At 42.4% G+C, this 23621-nt stretch overlaps 1 protein-coding gene across 6 annotated transcripts in view; it reads right to left on the bottom strand.

Moving 5' to 3' along the window:
- Window positions 1-12499: 12499 nt before the first annotated feature.
- TBC1D30 (TBC1 domain family member 30) overlaps window positions 12500-23621 on the bottom strand; it is a 118058-nt gene continuing 106936 nt past the window's right edge. For 3 of the 6 annotated variants that reach the window (XM_035256193.3, XM_009004157.5, XM_035256195.3), the window contains 3 exons: window positions 20346-20552; window positions 20114-20173; window positions 12500-16137 (listed from right to left, as the gene is read on the bottom strand). In XM_035256193.3, the coding sequence (XP_035112084.1) occupies window positions 15350-16137; window positions 20114-20173; window positions 20346-20552 (1055 nt within the window). In that variant the 3' untranslated portion in view covers window positions 12500-15349. The remainder of the gene's footprint in view (window positions 16138-20113; window positions 20174-20345; window positions 20553-23621) is intronic. The other 3 variants (XM_035256194.3, XM_002752706.7, XM_078336125.1) reach the window with 1 other exon arrangement.

A 23621-nucleotide genomic window follows, 5' to 3' on the forward strand; every position in this document is an offset into this window, starting at 1 on the left:
ACCACCATGCCCAGCTAATTTTTTTTTTTTTTTTATGTTTTTAGTAGAGACGGGGTTTCACCACGTTGACCAGGATGGTCTCGATCTCTTGACCTCATGATCCACTCGCCTCGGCTTCCCAAAGTGCTGGGATTACAGGCGTGAGCCACCGAGCCCGGCCTAGCCGTTTTCAAAGTCATTCTTAAAATAATGATCCTTGGCTGGGAACTTTGTACCTGGGTGCCCCTTATTCAAATGCCATGTATGTATTTTTACTACTTTTTAAACTTTACTAGATGAGAGCACGGGTGAGGGAGGTAACAATGGGACCCTTTCTGCTCTTCCTCACGCAAGCACTCTCAACAGAGTAAAATGTCCAGTATAAATTGCTAGAGCCAAAGCAGCTGGAAAATGTTTGCATGAAGCAACAGTGGCATCTAGTGGTCAGATGAAATAATCACACTCCTTCTCAGTCGAAGAGAGGGAGAAAAAAAAGTAAAACCCCAAACCTTTTTACTCTCCCTTTATACCTCTTATCCAACAGTACCTGACGGGGAATTAGTTGAAAAATCAAAAAAGTTCGTAAAACAGAGAATTATTAAAAGGATACATGCAGAGCTCACTATACACTTTAACCTAGAACACATATCTAACTATGCATTTATTCACCCATCATTTGATGCAGGGCCAGGGTCTCTTTCCCGAAGCAGATCCACCAAGTGGCTGCTAGTCTCTGTTGCGTTAATCAAACCAGTGAAAATCATATACAGTCTCCAGCGTTTGCTTATTATATGGTGAGAACGTTACAACACTTGTGAAACAAAATTCCCTCCACTGACTTTTATGGGTTTTTTCTTCTTACAGTTGTCTCTCTCACACATTTTATTCAATGATTTTTTTTTTTGTAACTAAGTTTTATCGAGACTTTCCAAACTTTCATCTTAGATTTTATAGGAACTGCAATTCTTTCTCTTCATACTCATATTTCATCTGTTTATTAACTATCTGGTTAAACACAAATTTTTCATAAACTGGAACAAATGAAATGGAAGGAAGATGTTTATTCAGATACAGCTTACCTATGCTCATTTTTTCCCTAAGCCAGTGGGCAGGAATGTTTCTTTTAAGATCCGATTTCCGATTGACATTTCCAACTCTCACTGCATTCATTTCAATTTCCTCCACCTCCTCTACTTATAGCCCAAACTCCCATCTCCTGTTCGACTGAAGTAGAGATTCCTTCACTCTCCCATCTCAACCTGCTGTACTTCCCCACCAGCTTCTCAATATTTCTGTTTCTGCAGCCTTCCTTCTTATCTCAAAGAAGAGGAAGCTCCCAAGTGTGCATCTACCATTTGGTGTTTGCCTTTTGTTCGCCCATCTATCCTTCTCTGTGGGACTTTAAACTTCTTGAGGAAGGAACGTGATTTTACTGACCTGTGACACTCCAGAGTGCTGTCCTGGCCTGAGAACGGTGCTCTTAGTGTCCATGAAATGATGTCATGGCTCACTGGCATACCGGGATAACACAGAGGAGAGTGGTTCGTCATGCCTTTGTGAGACCTTGGGGAGCACAGGTCGTCTACCAGAAGCCAGTAATGTCGCATCCAACTCCAGCTCAGAGTTTTGTGAGCTCAGTTGTAACTATAATTTTTCAGTCCCCAAATACCTTGTCAGTTCTCCCTTCGCATGGCAAAACACAGTGCTTTAACTAAGAAAGCCAAGGAGCAAACCCATGGTGTTTCTTACTCATACTTTCTCTGACAGACTTTTGACCCGAAAGCATAGCCTAACACCTTTAAAGAACCAAGGCTAATTAAGTTTGCATATCGTTAGGGCAATCAAGTGCCTTTCACTGGGCCATCAAGTGCTATTGGCAAGAAAGATAAGGCAATGGGTGAGTAAATGTAAAGCAATTAGTTAAGATAATAGAAGAAACAGAAAGGCATTATGCCAATTTTTGCAAATGTAGGACCAATTAAGGCTAATCTGCCTTGAGGCGATAATGCCTGCTCCCTGCTTTGGACTGAAAGGAATATTTGGAAGTTTTTCTGCCGGCCTAGTGAAATTCAATGCTGTGTGAATATTAGTCCTTGTGAGTAATAACAGACCTCTTTAGCATCCACTTATCCTTTAACACACCATCACTTTTCCCTCAGATTAGAAACACATCGGGTTTTTTTTTCCTCTTTAGGCTAAAACATGCCATTATTCTGAGGCCTTTTTCAGCTTTATCTAAGCGTAAAAAACAATGCCAAGTGACCCTTGCCTCTTTCTTTTTTCTTTTCTTTTTTTTTTTTTTTAATTTGAGATGGAGTTTCGCTGTTGTTGTCCAGACTGGAGTCCAATGGCACGATCTCGGCTCACCGCAACCTCCACCTTCTAGGTTCAAGCAATTCTCCTGCCTCAGCCTCCAGAGTAGCAGGGACTACAGGCGCGCATCACCATGCTCAGCTAATTTTTGTATTTTTAGTAGAGAACGGGGTTTCACCTCGATGACCAGGATGGTCTCGATCTCTTGACCTCGTGATCCACCTGCCTCGGCCTCCCAAAGTGCTGGGATTATAGGCGTGAGCCACTGCGCCCGGCCCAACCCTTCCTTGCCTTTCATATGCCATGCCCATTAGCTATACCCCTATTAATGGGTCTTGGCTTTCATTTCCTGCAAAACTCTGACGTGCTTATTAATAATCATGGCCCTGTTGTTCCCAAAGCAACTCAAAAGAGGAGAGACACCAATGTGGATCACTGTAGTTTAGGCTCTAGTTGCCGATGTGGTGTCCACACACGAGAGGCCAGCAGTTGTTCCGGTCCAACCCTGACTCAGAGAGGGAAAGACTTTCTGAGTGTCTCTAGTACAATATCCCCTCCAGTTGCCTCCCAGATCACAATCTTCCATTATATCACATTAGTACAGCGGGTTGCCGGGTGGGGGACGGGCTTTTACAAAGACCACCACCAAGTGGTTAAGAGTAAGGGAGCTACAGCCACACCCCCAGGTTCAATTCCATCCTCTGCTGCTCTCCAGCTCTGTGATCTTGGGAAAGTAACTTACCCCCTCCAAGCTCCAGGTTCCTCCTCTAATGCAGAAGAAGGAACACTAAAGCCAGGCATGGTGGCGTGCACCTCTAGTCCCAGCATTTTAGGAGGCCAAGGCAGGAGGATCACTTGAGCCCAGGAGTTCAAGATTACATCGAGCTCTGATTGTGCCACTGCACTTCAGCCTGGGTGACAAAGTGATACCCTGTCTCTTAAAAATAAAAGAAGGAACACTGGTACTTACTCTGAAGGGTGGATATGAGAATTAAAGCAGGCAATCCATGTACGGCTCTTAGCACAGTGCCTGTCAAACAGGAAGCACTCAGTAAATATTAATTGTTGTTATTTTGTGTTTATCTTCCTTCACTATCCCATAGACCCGTAATTCTCAAAGTTTTTGGTCTCTGAACCTCTTTAGACAAACTTTAAACTTTACCTAAACTCTTAAAAATTATGAGGACCCTAAAAAACTTATACATGATATCTTTTGTTATTTAGTGTATTATAAATCAAGTCAAAATATTTTAATTATTTTAAAAATACAATAAACCCATTGTCGTAAATAAGATTTTATGAAAAATAACCACATTTTCCAAAACAAAAATATTTCATGAAAGAGCAGTATTGCTTTACATTTTTAAAAATCTCTTTCATATCTGGTTTGTTAGAAGACAGCTGGGTTCTCCTATCTGCTCCTGCATTCAATCTGTTGTGATATCACACATTATGCAGCCTCTGAAAACCTCCTTGTATACTTGTGAGAAAATGAGAATGAAAAAGGCAAATCACATTCTGGTGTTACTATGAAAATAGTATGACCCCTTGGACTTTATGAAAGAACCCCATAGCAGTGTCCACATTTTCTTGTGTCAATATAGGCATGGCAGATTTGCAAGTTCTGAGTCAGCTCATTATTAAATTTGGGAGAATTTTCCGAGACTACAACAGAATTGGATGTGAAAACAACTACTGGTGACAATGCCCTGATTAACTGAAGCAGGAAAACCCTTAATCCCAACCTCACCATGTACCCTCTGGTTCAGAAACTCAGGCCTGGGCCACACAGAAGGCCAGACCCCTGTTGCTCTGCCATTTGAATGAAGCTTGTGAATAAATGCTGGAATCCAACCATTTCTCCGGATTGATGGTTAGGAACTGCTTTTTGTTATTGCTTTTTTGTTTTTGTTCTTTTTTAAATTTGTTTTAGAAGAGAGTTGATTCAAAAAAATAAATGTTTTCTTGAGGTAATTCCTTTTTCAGAAACTATCTTTAAATTCTGGAAATCCAGGGTTTATGACTTCAGCCTTGTTATTTGTATACTATTAAAGGTTTGGGGTTTGGGGCTTTGTTTTGTGTTTCTGGCAAGTTTTTAAACAAATGTTATTGGGCCGGGCGCGGTGGCTCAAGCCTATAATCCCAGCACTTTGGGAGGCCGAAGTGGGTGGATCACGAGGTCAAGAGATTGAGACCATCCTGGTCAACAAGGTGAAACTCCATCTCTACTAAAAATACAAAATTAGCTGGACGCAGTGGTGCGCGCCTGTAGTCCCTGCTACTCGGGAGGCTGAGGCAGGAGAATTGCTTGAACCCAGGAGGCGGAGGTTGCGGTGAGCCAAGATCATGCCATTGCACTCCAGTCTGGGTAACAACAGCGAAACTCCGTCTCAAGAAAAATTTAAAAAACCAAATGTTATTGAATAAGAACCTCTCCAAATGTTTTACTTATTCTTTATTGACTTTTCAAGATACACACAGTAGTGACATCACAGCCACCGTGTCTAGCAGTCACACTCTAAACTACTTACCAGGCAAACTTAAGCAATGGCTCATTCTCTGCACCTGCTAAGATGGACAGTCCCTCGTGGAGGGGATCTAGAGATTACCTGTAAGATAATTTCAAAAGAGGGTGGAACTGGGGCTCTCTGGGACTGACTGCTTTCTCAGGGAGAGGCACTGAGTACAAGGTTGTTTTGTTCTCTTCAAAGCTCTACAACACAGGCTAGTCTTCTCCTCCAACAACTATTTCTGCAAATTTGAAACACTGTTGTATCAGTCAACACTAAACTGCTGGCACCAAAACCCAAACTGAAGAGACAGCTTTGGGAGGGCAAGGGGTGGAGATGCTCATTTACTGGCAACACTCTGCAATCATTCCACTCAACTTAGGAGTGCTGTGAAAATATAGGTGTAAATAACAATATATGAAACAACATAAACAATACAAACAATATCATGTGTGAATTGTTGGCTGTGAAAATCATAACATAGCAACTTACTAATATGAACAGCATGCTAAGTAAAAATGTTCCTACTCTTAACTGAAGCATATTCTAATCTCTAGGTCTATCTCCTTCTGTCTCTCTAACTTATCTATACTATTTCTATACCTAGATCTCTCTACATACGTAGCTTAGGAACTCTATGCTTGCAGTTTCCTCTTTCTGGAACATTCTTTCCCCCAAATACCTGAATGAGGCCCTCTGACACTATGGCAGTCCCTACAACAGCTATGGGCTCCCTGGCCAACTCCCTGTGATTCCCATATCAGTGCAGCTCCTATATCAATGGTATACTCTATGCACATGGAGGAGTGGGATTAGGGGGATGGGGAATACAGCAACTTGCCAATGCCAGAACATTATTTTAAGTCACTTAATTACACCAAGCTACAGATTTTCATCAGTGAAAAAGAGAGTGGTACAAGATCTCCCCAAAGCAACTTCAACAAGAGATGAAACCAGTGCACAGAGCTCTGTCCTCTCTACCCCACCTCAAGGAGGGTAGCTCTGGGGTTCGTTTGTACTCTGAAAGTCCAGATATTCACCCTAAAACATATAGGAATTTAGTATGTGAGGATAAAGGTGGCATTTTAAATCAATAGGGGAAAGACAGGTTAATAAATGATGGTGGGACCACAAGGTGACTATCTGGAAAAACATGTTAAGATGGAACGTTAGTTCCCGACTTACACAAAAGTAAATTCCAAATGAGTCAGATTTCAACATGAAAAATGAAACCACAAAACCAGTAGCAGGAAAAAGTTAAAGAACTTTAAAATAATCACAAAGAAGAAGAGGGCGCCTTTCCAAATAACACATAAAACCCAGAAGCTGTAATAGAAAAGATTAATAAACATGACCAAATAAAAATGATCTTAAATTATATACATGTCAATAAAACAAAGTCAAAAGATAATTGACAAAACAGGAAAAATATTGTGACTCAGATTACAGACAAGGATGTTTTTCCTAACGCATTAAAAAACTCACAAATCAGTAAGAAAAAAAGCAAAATAAGCAAAGGCTATGAACAAAGGACATATAAATAACTTTTAAAAATACATTGACCTTACGCATATTTTTCAAATATACACTAAGTACTCACCCAATCAGAAAAGATCAAAATGTTTGATAAGATACTGAGTAATGTGGGAGTAGGAGGAATTGGGCATTTCTAATTCCAGACTTTTCCTTTTTTTTTTTTTTTTTTTTTGAGACAGAGTCTTGCTCTGTCACCAGGCGCCAGACTGGAGTGCAGTGGCGCAATCTGGGCTCACCGCAACCTCTGCCTCCCGGGTTCAATCAATTCTCCTGCCTCAGCCTCCTGAATAGCTGGGACTACAGGCACGCACCACCACACTCAGCTAATTTTTGTATTTTAGTAGAGACAGGGTTTCACCATGTTGGCCAGGATGGTCTCAATCTCTTGACCTCATGATCCACCCACCTCGGCCTCCCAAAGTGCTGGGATTATAGGTATGAGCCACCGTGACTGGAGGAATTGGGCACTTCTATATGTTGCCAGTGGAAGTAGAAACTTATGGAACAGCTGTGGAGAGCAACTTGGCAACATGTATCAACATTTTAAATGCACATTGTTGACAGGTAATTCCATGGCTTGGAATTTATTCTGTAGTGAATTTGCTCATTTGCAACATTACATCATATGTACAAGGATAGTCATATTCTACAGATATGAAAATGGCAGCAAACAATCTAATAATAGATAAGAGAATAAATATATTGTGCACAGACCTGAAATGGAAATCTATGCAGCAGTATAAAAGAACGAGGTGGCTCTACTTGCACTGTTCTGGAACGATCTCCACGGTACACAGTGAAAAAGGAAAGTTCAGATGGTCATTGGGCTACTGCTTATGAAAGTGTGTGTGTAAGAATGTGCTTGAATATGCATATAGTCAACACCTCTGAAAGGATACAAAAGAAAGGAGTAACATTGGTTTCCGGTGGGTAGAGGCACTGGGTGGACAGGACAAGAGGTGGAGGCACCTAGTTTTCCTCTGTGCTTTTTTGTAATGTTAAATTTTCACCATGTGCAAATGTTATCTATTTAAAATAAAAGTCTAAACAATAATTTTGTAATTGTTCTGCTGTTTAAAAAACCTCTGAAACCCATTGAGCTACATGATGCCTAGGATTCCCATTAAGTAATGTTTATTATTGTGATATAAGCATTTTTCATTAAATGATACCATGATTCTGTGATGTTTCGCAGTTGACAAATATATTAGTAATTCTTCTCCATAGCTGTACATGCAACAAAAATCTTTTCACCATGTGTTAAATTCTGTTTCATAGACATTTGTGGAGTTCATCACATGAGTTATATGTAGCTCAACTTTTCCCAGACCTTAGCAACGTCTTGGTCCAGATACGGTCTCTGCAGCAACTCAACACTGTTCTCAGACATATTTTGAAATGGGACCTATAAAGTCCTCCCACCCCCTTAACTGGACAAGGTTTTCTTGAAATCTCAGGGGGCGCCTCTCATGTGTTCGCAAACAAGTGTGCTCCCAGCAGGTCCTCCCATGGCTCTGCTGAACACTGCAGGTACCGGAGACCCACTTTCTCACCAAGCCCTGCTGCTTCGCCGCAGGCGCCACTAGGGATGCGCTAGAGCCCGCTCCGTGAGAAAGCTGCGGGTTACCTGGGGGAGGTGGAGCGAACACCGCGCGCTGTTTCCGTTGCGCTGTCAGACAAATCCCACACATATGTTGCTTAGGCTCCCAGGTTTTGTGGAACTTGGCGAAACAGCTCTTCCTTCATGTTTTGCTCACAGTCACTCTGCCCTCTACCGGACTCCTCCGTGAATGCAGATGGAACCAGAATGGTAGACAAAACTGGTGAAAGACAGTTTTCACTCAAAATCACCTCTCCCTCTGTGACGAGAAGGTAAGACCAAAGAAGACCCAAAGGGCTTGAGGAGAGAACCATGTTCAGAAAACCAGAACTATGTTCCATGACTCTGTCACCTCTCTACACCATCTGTTATTATGACGGGAAGACGGGGCCAAAAGTGAGAGGGAAGCTTAGGAGAGGCTCGAGTCACTGGAAAGTAAAAAATAATCCTGATTACTGTTCCCTGACGCCGTCACCATTTTGTCCTTGTAACCTGTAATCTTCGTAACACCTCTGTTCCAATTAAGAGTTGTTCAACATGAGTGATAGAAAATCCGACCAAACTGGCAAAGCCCCAAAACTGGAATGTTAGCTGATATAGTAAACAGAATGAGACAACTTGGCTTCAGGCATGGCCTGATCCAGGGCTCACAGGCCCTGAAAGCAGCCTGGTTTCTTTCTGTTTCTCAGCTCCACTTGCTCGGTGTTAAGTCTTCTCCAGCAAGCTCTCCCCTCATGGTTACAAGAGGCTGCCAGCAACAACCCCTGGGCGTTTTCCTTCCAGGTTAAATTCTGTTGCATATCCATTTATGGAGTTTATCACATAACTTACATGTAACCAATTTTTCCCAAACCTTTGAGACAGAGCAAGACCCTGTCTCAAAAAAAAAAAAAAAAGTTACCAAGGGAGATTTTATTTTTTGCTTTCACATTTTAATATAGATTCCTGGACTCTCCAGGGACACGGAGATTCCCAGGTTGAGGTACAGGAAGTTTCCTCGCAGAAAACTGTTGGTCCCATGGGGGATTCATCCACCTCGTTCCTAGTGGCCAAGGATATAACTGTTCACTTCACCTTCATAATCTGTAATACAGTGCCAGTAAGCTTCACAGAGCTCTTGGGAGGAATAGGTGAGATTGCACAAAGGAGCTAGTAATAGTGCTGAGCTCAAGGGGCTCCACAGATGTTTGATGTCATGGTGGTGATGAGGATAGGTTGCACGAGGTAATGAATGAGGAAGGCGTTGGAAAATTAACCATGGGCCAAATCATGCTAAGATAAGGATTTTAGGTTTTACCCTCCTCAAAATTAGGAAGGATTTTGACCAGAGGGATGGCTCAATTAGTTTTTCATTTTAGAAAGATCATTCTGGCAGCAGTGTGTGGCCAAGCAGCAGAGAGATGGGGTGAGCAGTGGGAGGGACCAAGATGGATGGCAGTGAGACCTGTTAGGGGACCATTATTATACAGTCATGCGCCACATCATGTTTCTGTCAATGATGGACCCCATATGTTATGGTAGTCCTGTGTGATTGTAATACTGTATTTTTGCTGTACCTTTTCTAATATGTTTAGACACAAAATTACCATTGTGTTACAACTGCTTGCAGTGATCAGCACAGTAACTTGCTATACAGGTTTGTAGCCTAGGAGCAACAGGCTACATCATATAGTCCAGGTGTGTAGTAGGCTATAGCATCCAGGTTTGTGTGAGCACACTGTGATATTCACACAACATCGAAATTGTCTAATGATTTCCCCGTCATTAGGCAACACATGGCTACAGTTAACTTGTTCGGTGGTTGCTAAACTTAGTTCAGCATTAAAATTACTAAGGGAGGCCAGTGTGGTGGCTCACATCTGTAATCCTAGCACTTTGGGAGGCCAAGGCGGACGAACTGCTTGAGGCCAGGAGTTCAAGACCAGCCTTGTGAACATGATGAAACCCCATCTCTACTAAGAATAAAAAATTAGCTGGGCATAGCAGTACATACCTGTAGCCCCAGTTACCTGGGATATTGAAGCAGGAGAATTGCTTGAACCAGAGAGGTGGAGGTTGCAGTGAGCCAAGATTGTGCCACTGCACTCCAGCCTAAGCAAGAGTGAAACCCTGTCTCAAGAAGAAAAAAATGACTAAGGGAGATTTTTTTAATTTTTTGCCTTGTTTCACATTTTAATATAGATCCCTGGACTCCCCAGAAATAAGGAGATCCTAGGCTGAGGTATCAGGAAGTTTCCTCCCAGAAAACTGTTGGTTCCATAGGGGAAGTGATCTACCTCCTTCCCAGTGATCAGCATTGACTAAAGGAAAACTAGAACTGTTATAACAAGAATGTAAACACTAAGAAACAGCCAACTTTCTGGTTTTTTAATGTTAAAAAAAAGAAGACTCTTGAAGCCCCTGGGGCCCAGGCTGGAATAACCAGTTAAAGATTGCCTGGGATGGAAAGGTTGGAGAGAATGGGATTGAGTGACACTTTGTGGGACGTCATTTGTTCTGACCAGAGCAAACCACCAGGAAGGAAGCAACCTTTGATGTGATGGTATTTGAAGGTAGCGCCACTGGGAGGTAATTAGGTTTAGATGACATCATGAGGATGGGGCCCTCATGATGAGGTTAGTGCCCTTATCAGAAGAGGAAGAGACCAGAACGTACTCCCTTTCTCTATCATGTGAGGTCACAGCAAGAAGGCAGCCATCTGCAAACCAGGAAGAGGGCCCTTCCTCACCAGATACCAAATTTGCAGACACCTTGATCTTTGACTTCTCAGCCTCTGGAACTGTGAGAAAGAAATGTCTGTTGTTTAAGCCACCTCAGTCTATGGTACTTTGTTAGAGCAGCCTGAACTGAGTCAGACATTCAGCACTGGGAGATGGCCAGCAGGGAACTGCACAGAAGCTGAGCCAGCACCTAACAGTACCGGTCCCCATTCATGTGAGCACAGGCTGCCCTTGTGGAAGAACCACTCCCGCAGTTCTGCTTTCAGCCACCGTCCAGCAAGGGCCTCCCGTCCATCGCTATATCCTGGTGGCTCTATGACTGTAAATTTGCTGACTGGACTCTGAACTGCCTGATGTGAATAACAGATAACTCGCACTTCAACAGCCCAAATACTCACCGGCCTTCTCATTTCCATCCTGGAGATGAGTCATAATTCACCCAAACATTTCTTCTATTCCCAGATGTTTACATGGTTTCCAGGTTTCCATTAGTACATTTAATACTTCAGTGAACATTTTGCACATAAAACTTTTACTGTATGACTTCCAATTCCAAAATATCTACTATTCTTTGACAAAACCTAGTAATGGCTATTTCTTTGAGTTCAGGATACCAAGTCTCAAGCACTATTCCCTTCTCAAAAGATACAATTAAAGTTCTTTTTATGAAATTTGATACATGTTGATTAAAAAAAACCTCTTAGCAAGCAAAGAATAAAAGAAAATTTTCTTAACCTACTAATAGGCACCTACCAGGAAGCTCAGCAAACATCTTAACGCTTCTTTTAAAAGTGAGGAGTGAGATATGAGTGCTATGAATGTCCATCCTCACTGCTTCTAAAATGCTTCTATTGGCACTTCAACACTAGAAGTCATAGAAAGGGGGAAAAAAAGGAAAGAGACTGCTGCCTCTTCCAGGTTGAAGCGAAGCAAGCATTCTCATTCACTGCTTGTATAATTTCAACCTTTAAGAATGGCAATTTGGAGATACATGTGTCTTAAAAATGGACATATTTTCTGACCCTGCAACTCCACTTCTATACACATATCCTAAGAAAATACTTCAGGCTATGTGCATAGACGTAACAGGATACTGTCTCCACTACTATCTACAGACCACCTATCTGATGAGGTACTGGTTATGCGAATTCTGGCATATGAACACATGATGGAATACTAGTCACTAAAAATCATGTTGTTTAAGAGCGTCCAGCAGAAAGACAGCTTAAACTACCATGTTCAACATACCTTTTAGTAGATAATGGCATGTACACACATACATACACATATGTACTGGAAAGATCTATATCAGAATATTGATGATTCCATATGCTGTTTGTGTTTTTCCAATTTTCTAAAACCTGTTACTTTTCTAATTAGGAAAAGTAATATATTTTAAATGCTGCCTCAAATGCTGTAGGCAGCAAAGAAAGTGGCTCAGAAACAACATAAAGAGAGATTTTATATGGGGAGATGGCAGCAACTATATACATCTATTCATCCAGAACGTTTGATATCACGCAGCTAAACTGTATGCTTATTGTGCACTTTATTAAGACAAAAATAAATGGCAGATCTAAAGGTCGACTTTATATAAACATGCTCTCTTAGGTAAACTCTGTGCTTACTCATCTTCAGAAACCAGCTATTCTGCAAATGCTGGGCAGGTCACAGGCCACCCTGCGACCCAGTGGACTCAGGGAGATGGAGCTTACTAGGCTGTTTCCCTGGTTCATGTGACCCAGTGGGGGTTGGGGTTGGGGTTGGGGGATGAAGGAAGAAGGGAGAAGGGAATGTCACAATAGTGTTCCATGCATGCACTCAGAAAATGGCACAACAGCTACAACAATGAGAATCTTTATGCATATAGCTTTGTGATCAATACAATCCTTCAGAACAACAAGAGACAAACAGGAATACAATGCCCCAAACAGTTGCAGCCCATAGGCTGACATTACTAACTAGATCTAGATCATCTGGAGGCTTCTGTAAGAGGAACTGAGGTGTAGAGGCATCAGAATGAGTTGATTCCCGGCAAAAATGCTAAGAGGCAACAGACATTAAATCAAGAAACCACTACTTGTTAAGTACTTCTGGTGTTTGCATACAGTGTCCAATACATAGGGAAGATAGCAAGTCCATACTGGTCTTTGTACATGCTGTGTGGTAGAGGCTACTGCAGGTTTCTTTATTTTCTAAAGTAGGCAAGGCTCATAAATTGACCAATTCACATTGTGATTACTTGGTACAATGCATGCATGTTATTGGTACACAGAGTGCTTTAACAGGAATCTGCTGGATTTTCAAAATTCTGACAAGGCCATTTTTACCTCAAAGGACTATTATCCTTTCAGTTATTCATTCATTCAACAGATACTTATCCCAAACTGTGTGTCATCTCATCCATCCCCTTCTCAGGAAGACCAACCCTGGAAACAGGTGAGAAGAGAGCATTCACGGGACACAGCATGTGTTGTTGATAACTGAGTTTGTGGACAGCAGTGGTGCAATCCCAAGGATTCGTATAAGGATTTGTATATACCTCATTAACCATCTCCTTGAACCCAGACCATCAGAGAGCTAGTAAGCTGATTCAAGAGAGGAAAGAACAATTCTCCATTCAGGTCAGACATCCTTCAAAGGGAACCTGACTATTCTGACTCATTTGGGAAGGGGCAAAGAAAAGGATATGAGATGGAATCATTCTTATCTGTAAAGTTTAGCTGACAGAAGAAAATGGTGTCATTTCCTTAACTTCGGAAAATGCAGTGGGTCTCTGGGCCCTGAGGGTGGTATGCAAAATAAGCCCATCTCTCCACCTACACCCTTCCCAAAAAACAGGCTGTGGGTGTGGCTGCTTTTTAAGAAGCTAGATGCTAACTTCAGATGGCACAGAATTCAAGACCAAAACTGAAATAACTTATTAGTCATATTTTCTATTTTCATTTCCTTTGGGGATAAAAATAACATGAAGACGATAAAATAGATTTTCTCACTGTATAGGTCATTGTTGTGTTTTCTGTTCAAAAAAAGCCCACACAACCATTCTCTATTTTATTATAAAAATTAGTACCTCTCATAGTAAAAGCCTGATCTAAAATTGTCGTTTTCATTTCAGCAATAACAATCCATTAGCTGAAATTAATACTGACTGCATCAACAGTATTTCTGCAAGTATCGCCAAAGGTCTTCCAGAGACAAAGATGAAGGCTGAGTCTATTCCTCTAATGATAGTGGGGAGAAGGGGATTGAGGAGTGAGCCTTTTGTTCAGCCAAATGACAGGGGCCTGAAGCATTTTTAAAATGAACTCCCTTTCAGGGTAAGGAAGTCACAGCTGGTTTTGTAAAACGCCAGCATGGGACTCCACCATCTAGAGACAGGTCCTTCAAGTCAGGAGGCAGTTTAGTGAATGGCTTCCCAGTCTTGGTTTTTACAAGCTATGTAGCCAATGCATCTGTGAACAAAGAGCACTAAACCCGCCTATTGCACTGAAGGAAATGTGGCCAAGTCACCTTGAATACCGGGAGTACTGACCTTGAGTAACTGAAGTGCTACTTCACCTCTGTGTGGCTCATAGTTCCCATCTGCATAGTGGAGACAAGAGATGCTATCCCTGACCCACAGGGTTAGAGAGAGCTAGAACGGGCAGGAGTGAGTGAGAGGGAGCTAGAAAGCACTGGGGACTTCTCCAGAGAAAGGCAGTGTTTAAGTAATAAAGTACTCAACAAAGGACTCCAATCAAAAAGCACAAAATTCAAGTAACAAAGTTGCAGGTGCCGTGTTCTGGCTTCTGAGCAGAGGCCTTGTGCGTCTGCAGTGGAGAGCTGGTGGGTGAGTGAGCTGCATGGTAGGGGATGCAGGCCAGGCTCCACATGGAGCCCATCAAGTCATCCATGCCACTGAGGATCAAAGCTCTCCTCCAGAGGAGGAAATAAACCTCAGGAAAAGCTCAGTGGCATAAGCAAGCTGTTCGGAGCAACTGCTTAAAGCATATACCATGTGTGTCCTGTGCATAAGATCTTCAAGTGGGTCTTCGACCGAAATTTCAACAGATGAAAGGTTTTCTTCATTTTGCAGGTAGAAATAGAAAGTTAAAGAAAGGCTATCTAGATCTTTCTCCTTTGACTTAGCATAAGATCAAAAAAACAATTTGGAGACTGGTACTGAGGGAAAACTCACACAACACAATCCCCTCCGTAAAACATGAAAAGGAAAATCAGGAAGTTTTCTGTAATGAAGAAACTTACTTTCTTTTTACAGTGTCTGTCCTAGCAAGCTGGTATGTGCATGCTTGGGTATTAGTAACACCCAGAGAACTGGAAGGTTTCGGGTTGCTGTCACAAGGGACCCTGAAGGCCCCCAGAATAGGAGGATGCGAGAGGAGTTAACAGTCTAGATATACAGTCTTTTTTAAACAGCTCACAATGAAAAATTGGGAAAACATCACACTATAAAACCACAATATTTATTTTGCCACAAGAATCCACTTCGTCAGTTAGCAAGTGGATGGGAAAACAGCCCTGTTCTAACTCCCATTATAAAACTTCCAGTTCCCATTTCTTATGGGCTGTTGCTCATATCTGAACCTATTCATTTTCACTGGACAAATAAAACTCTTATAGAGCCATTCAGCTGCAACCCTTATACTACCGTGAAAAGGTGAGTCCAGATACAAAGTTTTGGGGAGGCATCATCGTTTCTTAGTGCTACTGCTTCCACTGCCGGGTTTGCTGAAGCTCCTGCTCATCTGAGGAAAGTGCACGGTCGGGGTTCTTTCTGTAGGGCCATATAATCCCAAGTTCCTGGCAGTGGCAGATTTCCGCAGGGGCTTGACGCTGGGAAAGGGGCTAAAGATGGGGGTTTTTGAGTTGTTGCCTTGGGGAGGTTTGCTGGTGGCTTTGTTTTCTTCAGGTGCACTTGGTGGCTCTGGGCAGTGCCGCTGGCAGGGCAGGTGCACCATGGGCTCAGTTTCAGCTGCAGCATCCCTGTGGTTCAGTTCCAGGGCTCCCAACTTCACCTGAATGGCAGACACATCCACGTCAGCATCTCTGAACACCGGCTCCGGAGACTGCCCCTCGATCGTCCTCCCGGTGCTGCCCTCAGGGCTGCTGCCTTCTCTTCCAGCTGTCGCTGTACAACCGGAGGGGAACACCTCTGCCACCCCCAGGCCATTGGTCTTGCAGGCCTCGTTCTGCTCTTCTATCAGCCCTATGGTGTCCCCACAGCACGGATGACTCTTGGTCCTGGGCATGTTCTTTTTGTGGACTCGGATGTGAGCTCGCCAGGGGGAGTTGAGCTTTGTCTTAAGGTCTTCGTAGGGGACAGGAGACATTTTCCCTCCTGTGTGACCAGGGATGTGGATGACAGCATTCTTGGCAGCTCTGTTAGTCATTTTCATCTTCTTTCCTAAAAGAAGGTGGTTTATAACTGGAGAACTGTTTACCTGAGACGGGAGAATGCTGGTCACTGGCCCTTTGTCTGAAAGAAATGTTGAAAGGTAGTATGAAGTGTACCACAGAGAAGCACATCCATCACAGAACTGAAATCACACGGAGGTCCTCCCAGCCCTCCTGCATCCCTTCCCATCTATTCCCCAGGGAGGTGCAGAGTCATGTGACTGAAGAGAGCAGAAACTGAATTCAACCCAATAGCCTAGAGCACCAATTCTCCCTTCTTTAAAGAGGAAGGCACCACAGGACGATGATTCAAAAAGGAACAGGGACTCTGACCCTTCATTCCAATTAGAGCCTGGACTCCCTCATGTTTTTTTACAGAGAGCTCTTGGCTCCACATAGCAACCTCAGAGGTACTGTACCTAGAAAATCTTTGCATATTTTTTAAAAATAATACAACAAACACTATAACCATATGCATTATCATCTATCAGCTTCTGAGAGGTGGGAAAAGAACAACTGCATATTATGAAGTGAGATGCAGCAGAATGACAGAAGTGATAAAAAGGTAGTGAGAATGCAGTGAAATCACACCTATCCAGCATCCAGCCCTAGAAATGAAAAACCACTCCTGCATCCTCAATGGACTTTGAAAGCCAACTGAAAACTGAAAAGCACCAAAAGCTTCACCCTTGTCTAGGTGCCATGGCTCATGCCTGGAATTCCAGCACTCTGGGAGGCCAGGGCAGGAGGATCACTTGAGACCAGGAGTTCAAGACCAGCCTAGCCAACATGGAGAAACCTTGTCTCTACTAAAAATACAAAAAAGTAGCCAGGTGTGGCGGCATGCACTGGTAATCTCAGCTACTTCGGAGGCTGAGGAAAGAGAATTGCTGGAACCTGGGAGGTAGAGGTTGCGGTGAACCAAGATCTCGTCAGTGCATTCCAGCCTGGGTAACAGAGTGAGACTCCATCTCAAAACAAACAACAAACAAAAAATCTTTGTTCTCCTAGAAGGCACTATTGATGGCATTACTGTCGACCTCCTGTGGCTATGACCAGGCTCCTATTTCCAATGCAGCATTCAACACACATGGTCCAGGGATGGCAGCTGCAGACAGAAGCTGTAGGGAGAAGGCCTCTTCCCGTGTGTGTGAGCTTCCTTCCTCCTCAATGTCCATCTGGCTGAACTAACTTTCACCCTTCTCTACTGTTGTCATTGACCCCAATATCAACTGAAAATGTTAATAACTGTCTCCTCTTCACCACATTCCTGCTACCTCCCTCAATTATTTGCCTGTCACTGTGACTGGCTCTCCATTACATTCTCTTTTCTGAAACTGAGCCCTTCAAATTCATGACCTCCTATTTCACTGAGTCCTCAATGCCAAACAATCTTTTCATTTCCCTCTCTCATTTTCAATGACCTAACTAAATCTCCATTACTTTCTTTAACCTCTCACTTACTCCCATCCCCACCTTATTCCCAGCAAACAACTTTCCCCCAATTTCTCCATGAAAACAAAAGCTATCAGATCTGAAAGGCCCCTACTTCCCATCCTCCCTAACCTAGGAAGCTTGTACCTCAACCACCATCCTCACCATCTTCCATTAAGTCTCAGAAGCTAAAGTCTTTTTACCTCTAGTTCAAGTTCAATCTTTCCACCTGTGCTGCTAATCCTATCATATACCATCCCATTTAAAATCATGCTACTCAAACCATGGTCCCTGATATGGTTTGGCTGTGTCTTCACCCAAATCTCATCTTGTAGTTCCCATAATTCCCATGTGTTATGGTAGGGACCCGGTAAGAGATAACTGAATCATGGGGATGGGTCTTTCCCATGCTGTTCTCTTGATAGTGAATAAGTCTCACAAGATCTGATGGTTTTAAAAACAGGAGTTTCCCTGCACAAGTTCTCTCTTTTTGCCTGCCACCATCCACGTAAGATGTGACTTATTCCTTTTTGCCTTCCACCATGATTGTGAGGCCTCCCCAGCCATGTGGAACTGTAAGTCCATTATGCCTCTTATAAATTGCCAAGTCATGGATACATCTTTATTAGCAGTGTGAAAACAGACTAATACAGTCCCCAAACAGCAGCACCAGTAGTACCTAGGGGCTTGTTAGAAATGTATAATTTCAACTCCATTCCAAACCAACTGAAACAGAGTCTATATTTTAGCAGATCCCCAAATGATCTGTATGCAAATTGAAGTTCAAAAACCAATGCTCTAGAGCTTTGCCTTTGAGCAGCGATCTCTCCCATAAAGAAAACCACATCAAGGCCAGGCGCGGTGGCTCAAGCCTGTAATCCCAACACTTTGGGAGGCCTAGGCGGATGGATCACGAGGTCAAGAGATCGAGACCATCTTGGTCAACATGGTGAAACCCTGTCTCTACTAAACATACAAAAAAAAAAAAATAGCTGGGCATGGTGGCGTGTGCCTGTAATCCCAGCTACTCAGGAGGCTGAGGCAGGAGAATTGCCTGAACCCAGGAGGCAGAGGTTGGGGTAAGCTGAGATCACGTCATTGCACTCTAGCCTGGGTAATGAGCGAAACTCCATCTCAAAAAAAAAAAAAAAGAAAAAAAGAAAACCACATCAACCATGATCTAGAGAAGGGGTCAGCAAACTCTTGCTGTAAAGGACCAGACTGTAAAGATTTTAGTCATTATAGTGTGAAAGGATCCTTAGACAAACCTGTAAACAAATGGGCATGTTTGTGTTCAAACAAAACTGTATTTACAGGCCAGGCATGGTGGCTCACTCCTGTAATCCCAGCACTTTGGGAGGCCAAGGTGGGTAGATCACCTGAGGTCAGAAGTTCAAGACCAGCCTGGCCAACATGGTGAATCCCTGTATCTACTAAAAATACAAAAATTAGCATGGCATGGTGGTACATGCCTGCAATCCTAGCTGCCTGGGAGGCTGAGGCTCAAAAATTGCTTAAACCTGGGAGGTGGAGATTGCACTGAGCTGAGGTTGTACCACTGTACTCCAGCCTGGGTGACACAGTAAGACTCCATCTCAAAGCAAAACAAAACAAAACAAAACAAAAAACCTGTATTTACAAAAACAGGGAGTGAGCAGGATTTGACCTACAGACCACAGTTTGCTGATTGCTGACTAGGATACAAACTACCGGGCTGATTTGGCACCCAGGGGAGACTGTTTGCCATCATACCCAAAGACAGTATAGGTGAAAAGGGACTGTGCACAGAATCAGAACACCTGTGTTCTAGCCCTGGCCTGACCAGTCACTATAGCTATATAACCCTGGACAATCGCTAAGCCTTCCTGAATCACCATTTCCTCAACACTTGGAAGAAGTTGAGACTCTGTTTTTGCCTTCCTCATAGATTTGTTTTAAAGACAAAATGAGGAAATGTATGTGTCAATGTTTTTGAAACTTAAAGTGAAATTGTTCATTTATTTTGTGATTGGTTTCTTAACAATTCATGATAAAGTGAGAATTGTCAGGAAGTCAACTATTCTTCTCTGATAAATGGAAGGTAAATTCTATTTTTGTGCAGGATCAGTCACATGCTCACATGCCTCTTAAAAAAACATGTCAAATTTAATTTCAGTTAATTCTGGACAGGCATCATTTCATTAGGATATTCACCTCAAGCAAGAAAAATCAGCTCCCAAATCAGCATATATTAAACAATAAAGCAGATTGTTCACTGGGATTTTTGGAATTAAAAAGAAAAAAGCTTGACAATCCTTGGAAAAGAGCATTTCCAATTCCATTATAATTATGTTCTTCTTAGTATACTCCCAAGATACTTGCCATCAGCAAGGCACAGGCTTTTTAAAGTTTCCCCACCCCCACCATTTTCTCTGATCACAACATCTGTTTTAAAATACCTAAATGACTGGTATATAGCTTAATTTACTAGTGCACAGATGACTAAATTCTAAATTCAAATGCATAAAATGTATGGGGCATTAGCTCTAAAATTTCTCCAGTCCAAGGATTGCATGGCTTTGCAACATTCTAATCATTTGTAAACCCTTCTCTACAAGCACATAGAGTAGAGACATGTTTAATACCATCAACTGCCTGGTCCTTGGGGCCTAAAAAGAACCTGTAGTCTTTTTCTTCTTTAGAGCCTGATAAAACAAAATTTAAAATGAGATGCTAAATATGCTATTATCTCATGCCAGCTGTGTTGATGGATACTGAGCTACAGTTAGTAATTTCAAGGCCTTCCTAGGATTATTTGTTCTTCATTTTACAAGTTGAGATAGAGTTGAAATTGATTCAGTTGAAGAATCACATTACCTGCCCTGATGTACACCTGATGAACCTGCTGCTGTTGCTTCTTCTTAATTCGAGAGTACTGCCGCTTCAGTGCATTGATATCTGTGGTCATGCGTTCCATCATCATACTGTTAAAAGCTGCGTGGTATTCACTTCGACAGGAATTGATTGCTCCTGGACTCAGCTCTGCAATGTTATTAGATCTCAGACTCTGCTCCTCATTTGGCTCTGCACTCAAGGGATGAGACATAAGGAGATGGTCAGTGGAGGGGAACAGGAGTAAATGGAAATTGACTACACTAGAAACCAGTGCAGGATCTTAACCTCCGGGAAATTATAAACCACAGAAAAAAAAATGCATACTAGAGTTTGCCTAGTGCTTATTTTGATTTGCTCCTGAAAATACTTCTGCATTTTCTCATTAACCTGGCTGTGGGTCTGAAATGAGCTATGTGGTTTCAGTGTTTGATTTTGTTACCAGTTTGTTAACTATATAGACATAACATCAACTGCCTACAGATAAAAATCACTGCCATTTTCTAAGATTCTGTTAGAAAGATTTAATTTCTAAAATCATTGCACAGATTTCCACATAACTATATGAGGATTTATATGAGATTGATGGTTTGTAGAGTTCAGACAGTCATTAAAAGTGCATTTTTCTTAAATTGAAAGTAGTTACACAATTTATAAAATTATCAAGACTTCAGAGCACTGTATCACTAGAATGAATGCTTTGTTCATTTAACAAACATTTCCTCTTCACTCTGTTGTTATATCTGATATGATATCTGCTCTTATGATACCTACAACTAGCAGATTTGTCTCTTAAATAAAATTGAGATGACTTCCAAGAAAGAGAAACAATACTGGGTGGGGGTAACCCACAGACCACACAGGCCAAAGCAGGAGAGAACAAGCTTCTCCAGCGCAATTTGCAAAACTGACATGGGGGCCAAATTTTAAAAAGACTGAGATTCTAACTCTCCTAACATCTGCTGAGAGTGTTATTCAGACAAAGGCTAAATATCTCATAAACTTACTTCTTCATTTTTTTACTATAATCATTTCTGTAAGGAGAAGAAAACTAAAAGACAAACTGCTAATCAGAGCAAAATCAACAAGAAAGACTCATGATGAAATTTAGGAGAAAGTGATCATGTCATTCTAAAGCACAAAAATGCACAGAAAGAAAAACAGAGAAGAAAAATGGAACATAGACCCAGCCTACAGAAATGCAAATTCAAAAACTTTATCATTAAAATACATATTGATCCTGGAGGGGCATCACACACCAGGGCCTGGGGGGGGTCAGGGGCTAGGGGTGGGATAGAAGAGGGTGGGGGGATTGGGGAGGGATAGCATTAGGAGAAATACCTAATGTAGATGACAGGGTGATGGATGGAGCAAACCACCACCATGGCATGTGTATATCTATGTAACAAAACTGCACCATCTGTACATGTACCCCAGAACGTAAAGTATTAAAAAAATATATATTGATCCTATGGCTAGAAATCAAAAGCTGAAACTCAAGCAATAAGAAAGTCGGGGGCGGGGGGGTGGAGAACGATCCAGGATGGCTGATCGCTAACATCCCGGGATTGCAGCTCTCAGTGAAGGTGCAGAGAACTAGAAGACGCCACACTTTCAGACAAATTCTGGTCACTCACGGAGCACAAGATCCCCAGTGGAAGAAACACACAGGTCGCCAGCGCGACTCTCGTGGCCGGCGCAGCGGTTCTGCCGGCACCTCGGCGCGACACCTCTCGGAGCAGACTAAACAGGTTTGGAGGACCCACACGGGCCCCCCAGCACAACACTAGAGCCTGGTGCAGAAGCTGTGATGGCACCTCGTGGCAGCAGCGCTCGGCGCAGAGTAAACGGGACTGGTTTCCCTTCTGACCGAGGTTTGGAGCCCCAGGAAGGCAGAGTCGCCTACTATGGACACAAGAAGGAAGCCCGACAGGAGAATCCTGGGAAGAAAAGCACCATCAGTTTTAACGGTGCTGCTCTGGCCCTGGGAACTAACAACCTGGACGCCCACTCAAGAGACCTAATCTGAAAGTTGGTAAATTCAAAGACGACAGAAGGATAAATTTACAATGATGGGAAGAAACCAGCGTAAAAAAGCTGAGAATACTCAAAGTCAGAATGCCTCTCCCTCTAAAGATGATCACGACAATGAAACACTTCGACAATGAAACAAGGCTTGATGGAGAACGAGCGCATCCCAATGACAGAAGTACTCTTCAAGGAATGGATAATAACAAACTTCGGTGAGTTAAAAGAACATGTTGTAGCCCAACGTAAAGAAACTAGGAACTTTGAGAAAAGGTTTGATAAAATCCTATTGAGAATAGACAACTTAGAGAGGAGTATGAGTGAATTAATGGAACTGAAGAATACAATACAGGAACTCCGAGAAGTATGCACAGGTTTAAACACTCGAATTGTTCAAGCAGAAGAAGGGATATCAGAGGTCAAAGTCCAACTTAATGAAATAAAACATGAAGAAAAGATTAGAGAAAAAAGGATAAAAAGGAATGAGCAAAGTCTCCAAGAAATGTGGGACTATGTGAAAAGACCAAATTTACGTTTGATAGGTGTACCTGAATGCGACGGAGAGAATGAATCCAAGCTGGAAAATACCCTTCAGGATATTATCCAGGAAAATTTTCCTAAACAAGCAAAGCAGGTCAACATTGAACCCCAGGTAATACAGAGAACACCACAAAGATATTCCTCAAGAAGAGCAACCCCAAGGCACATAATCGTTAGATTCACCAGGGTTGAAACAAAGGAGAAAATACTAAGGGCAGCCAGAGAGAAATGTCAGGTTACCCACAAAGGCAAGCCTATCAGACTTACAGCAGATCTCTCAGCAGAAACTCTACAAGCCAGAAGAGAGTGGGGGACATTATTCAACATCCTCAAAGAACAGAACCTTCAGCCCAGAATTTCATATCCAGCCAACCTAAGCTTCACAACTGAAGGAAAAATAAAATCTTTTATGAACAAGCAAGAACTCAGAGATTTTATTACCAGCAGGCCTGCTTTACAAGAGTTTCTGAAAGAAGCATTACACACAGAAAGAAACAACCAGTATTAGCCTTTCTAAAAATATACCAAAAAGTAAAGAGCACCAACATAAAGAAGAATTTACACCAACGAATGGATAAAACAGCCAGTTAACATCAAATGGCAGTAACCCTAAATTTAAATCGACTAAATCCCCCAATCAAAAGACACAGCCAAAACCCAATGGCATGTTACACCCAGACCTGTTTCACATGC

Source organism: Callithrix jacchus, chromosome 9 (genome assembly GCF_049354715.1).
Source record: "Callithrix jacchus isolate 240 chromosome 9, calJac240_pri, whole genome shotgun sequence".
Lineage (NCBI taxonomy): Eukaryota > Metazoa > Chordata > Mammalia > Primates > Cebidae > Callithrix > Callithrix jacchus.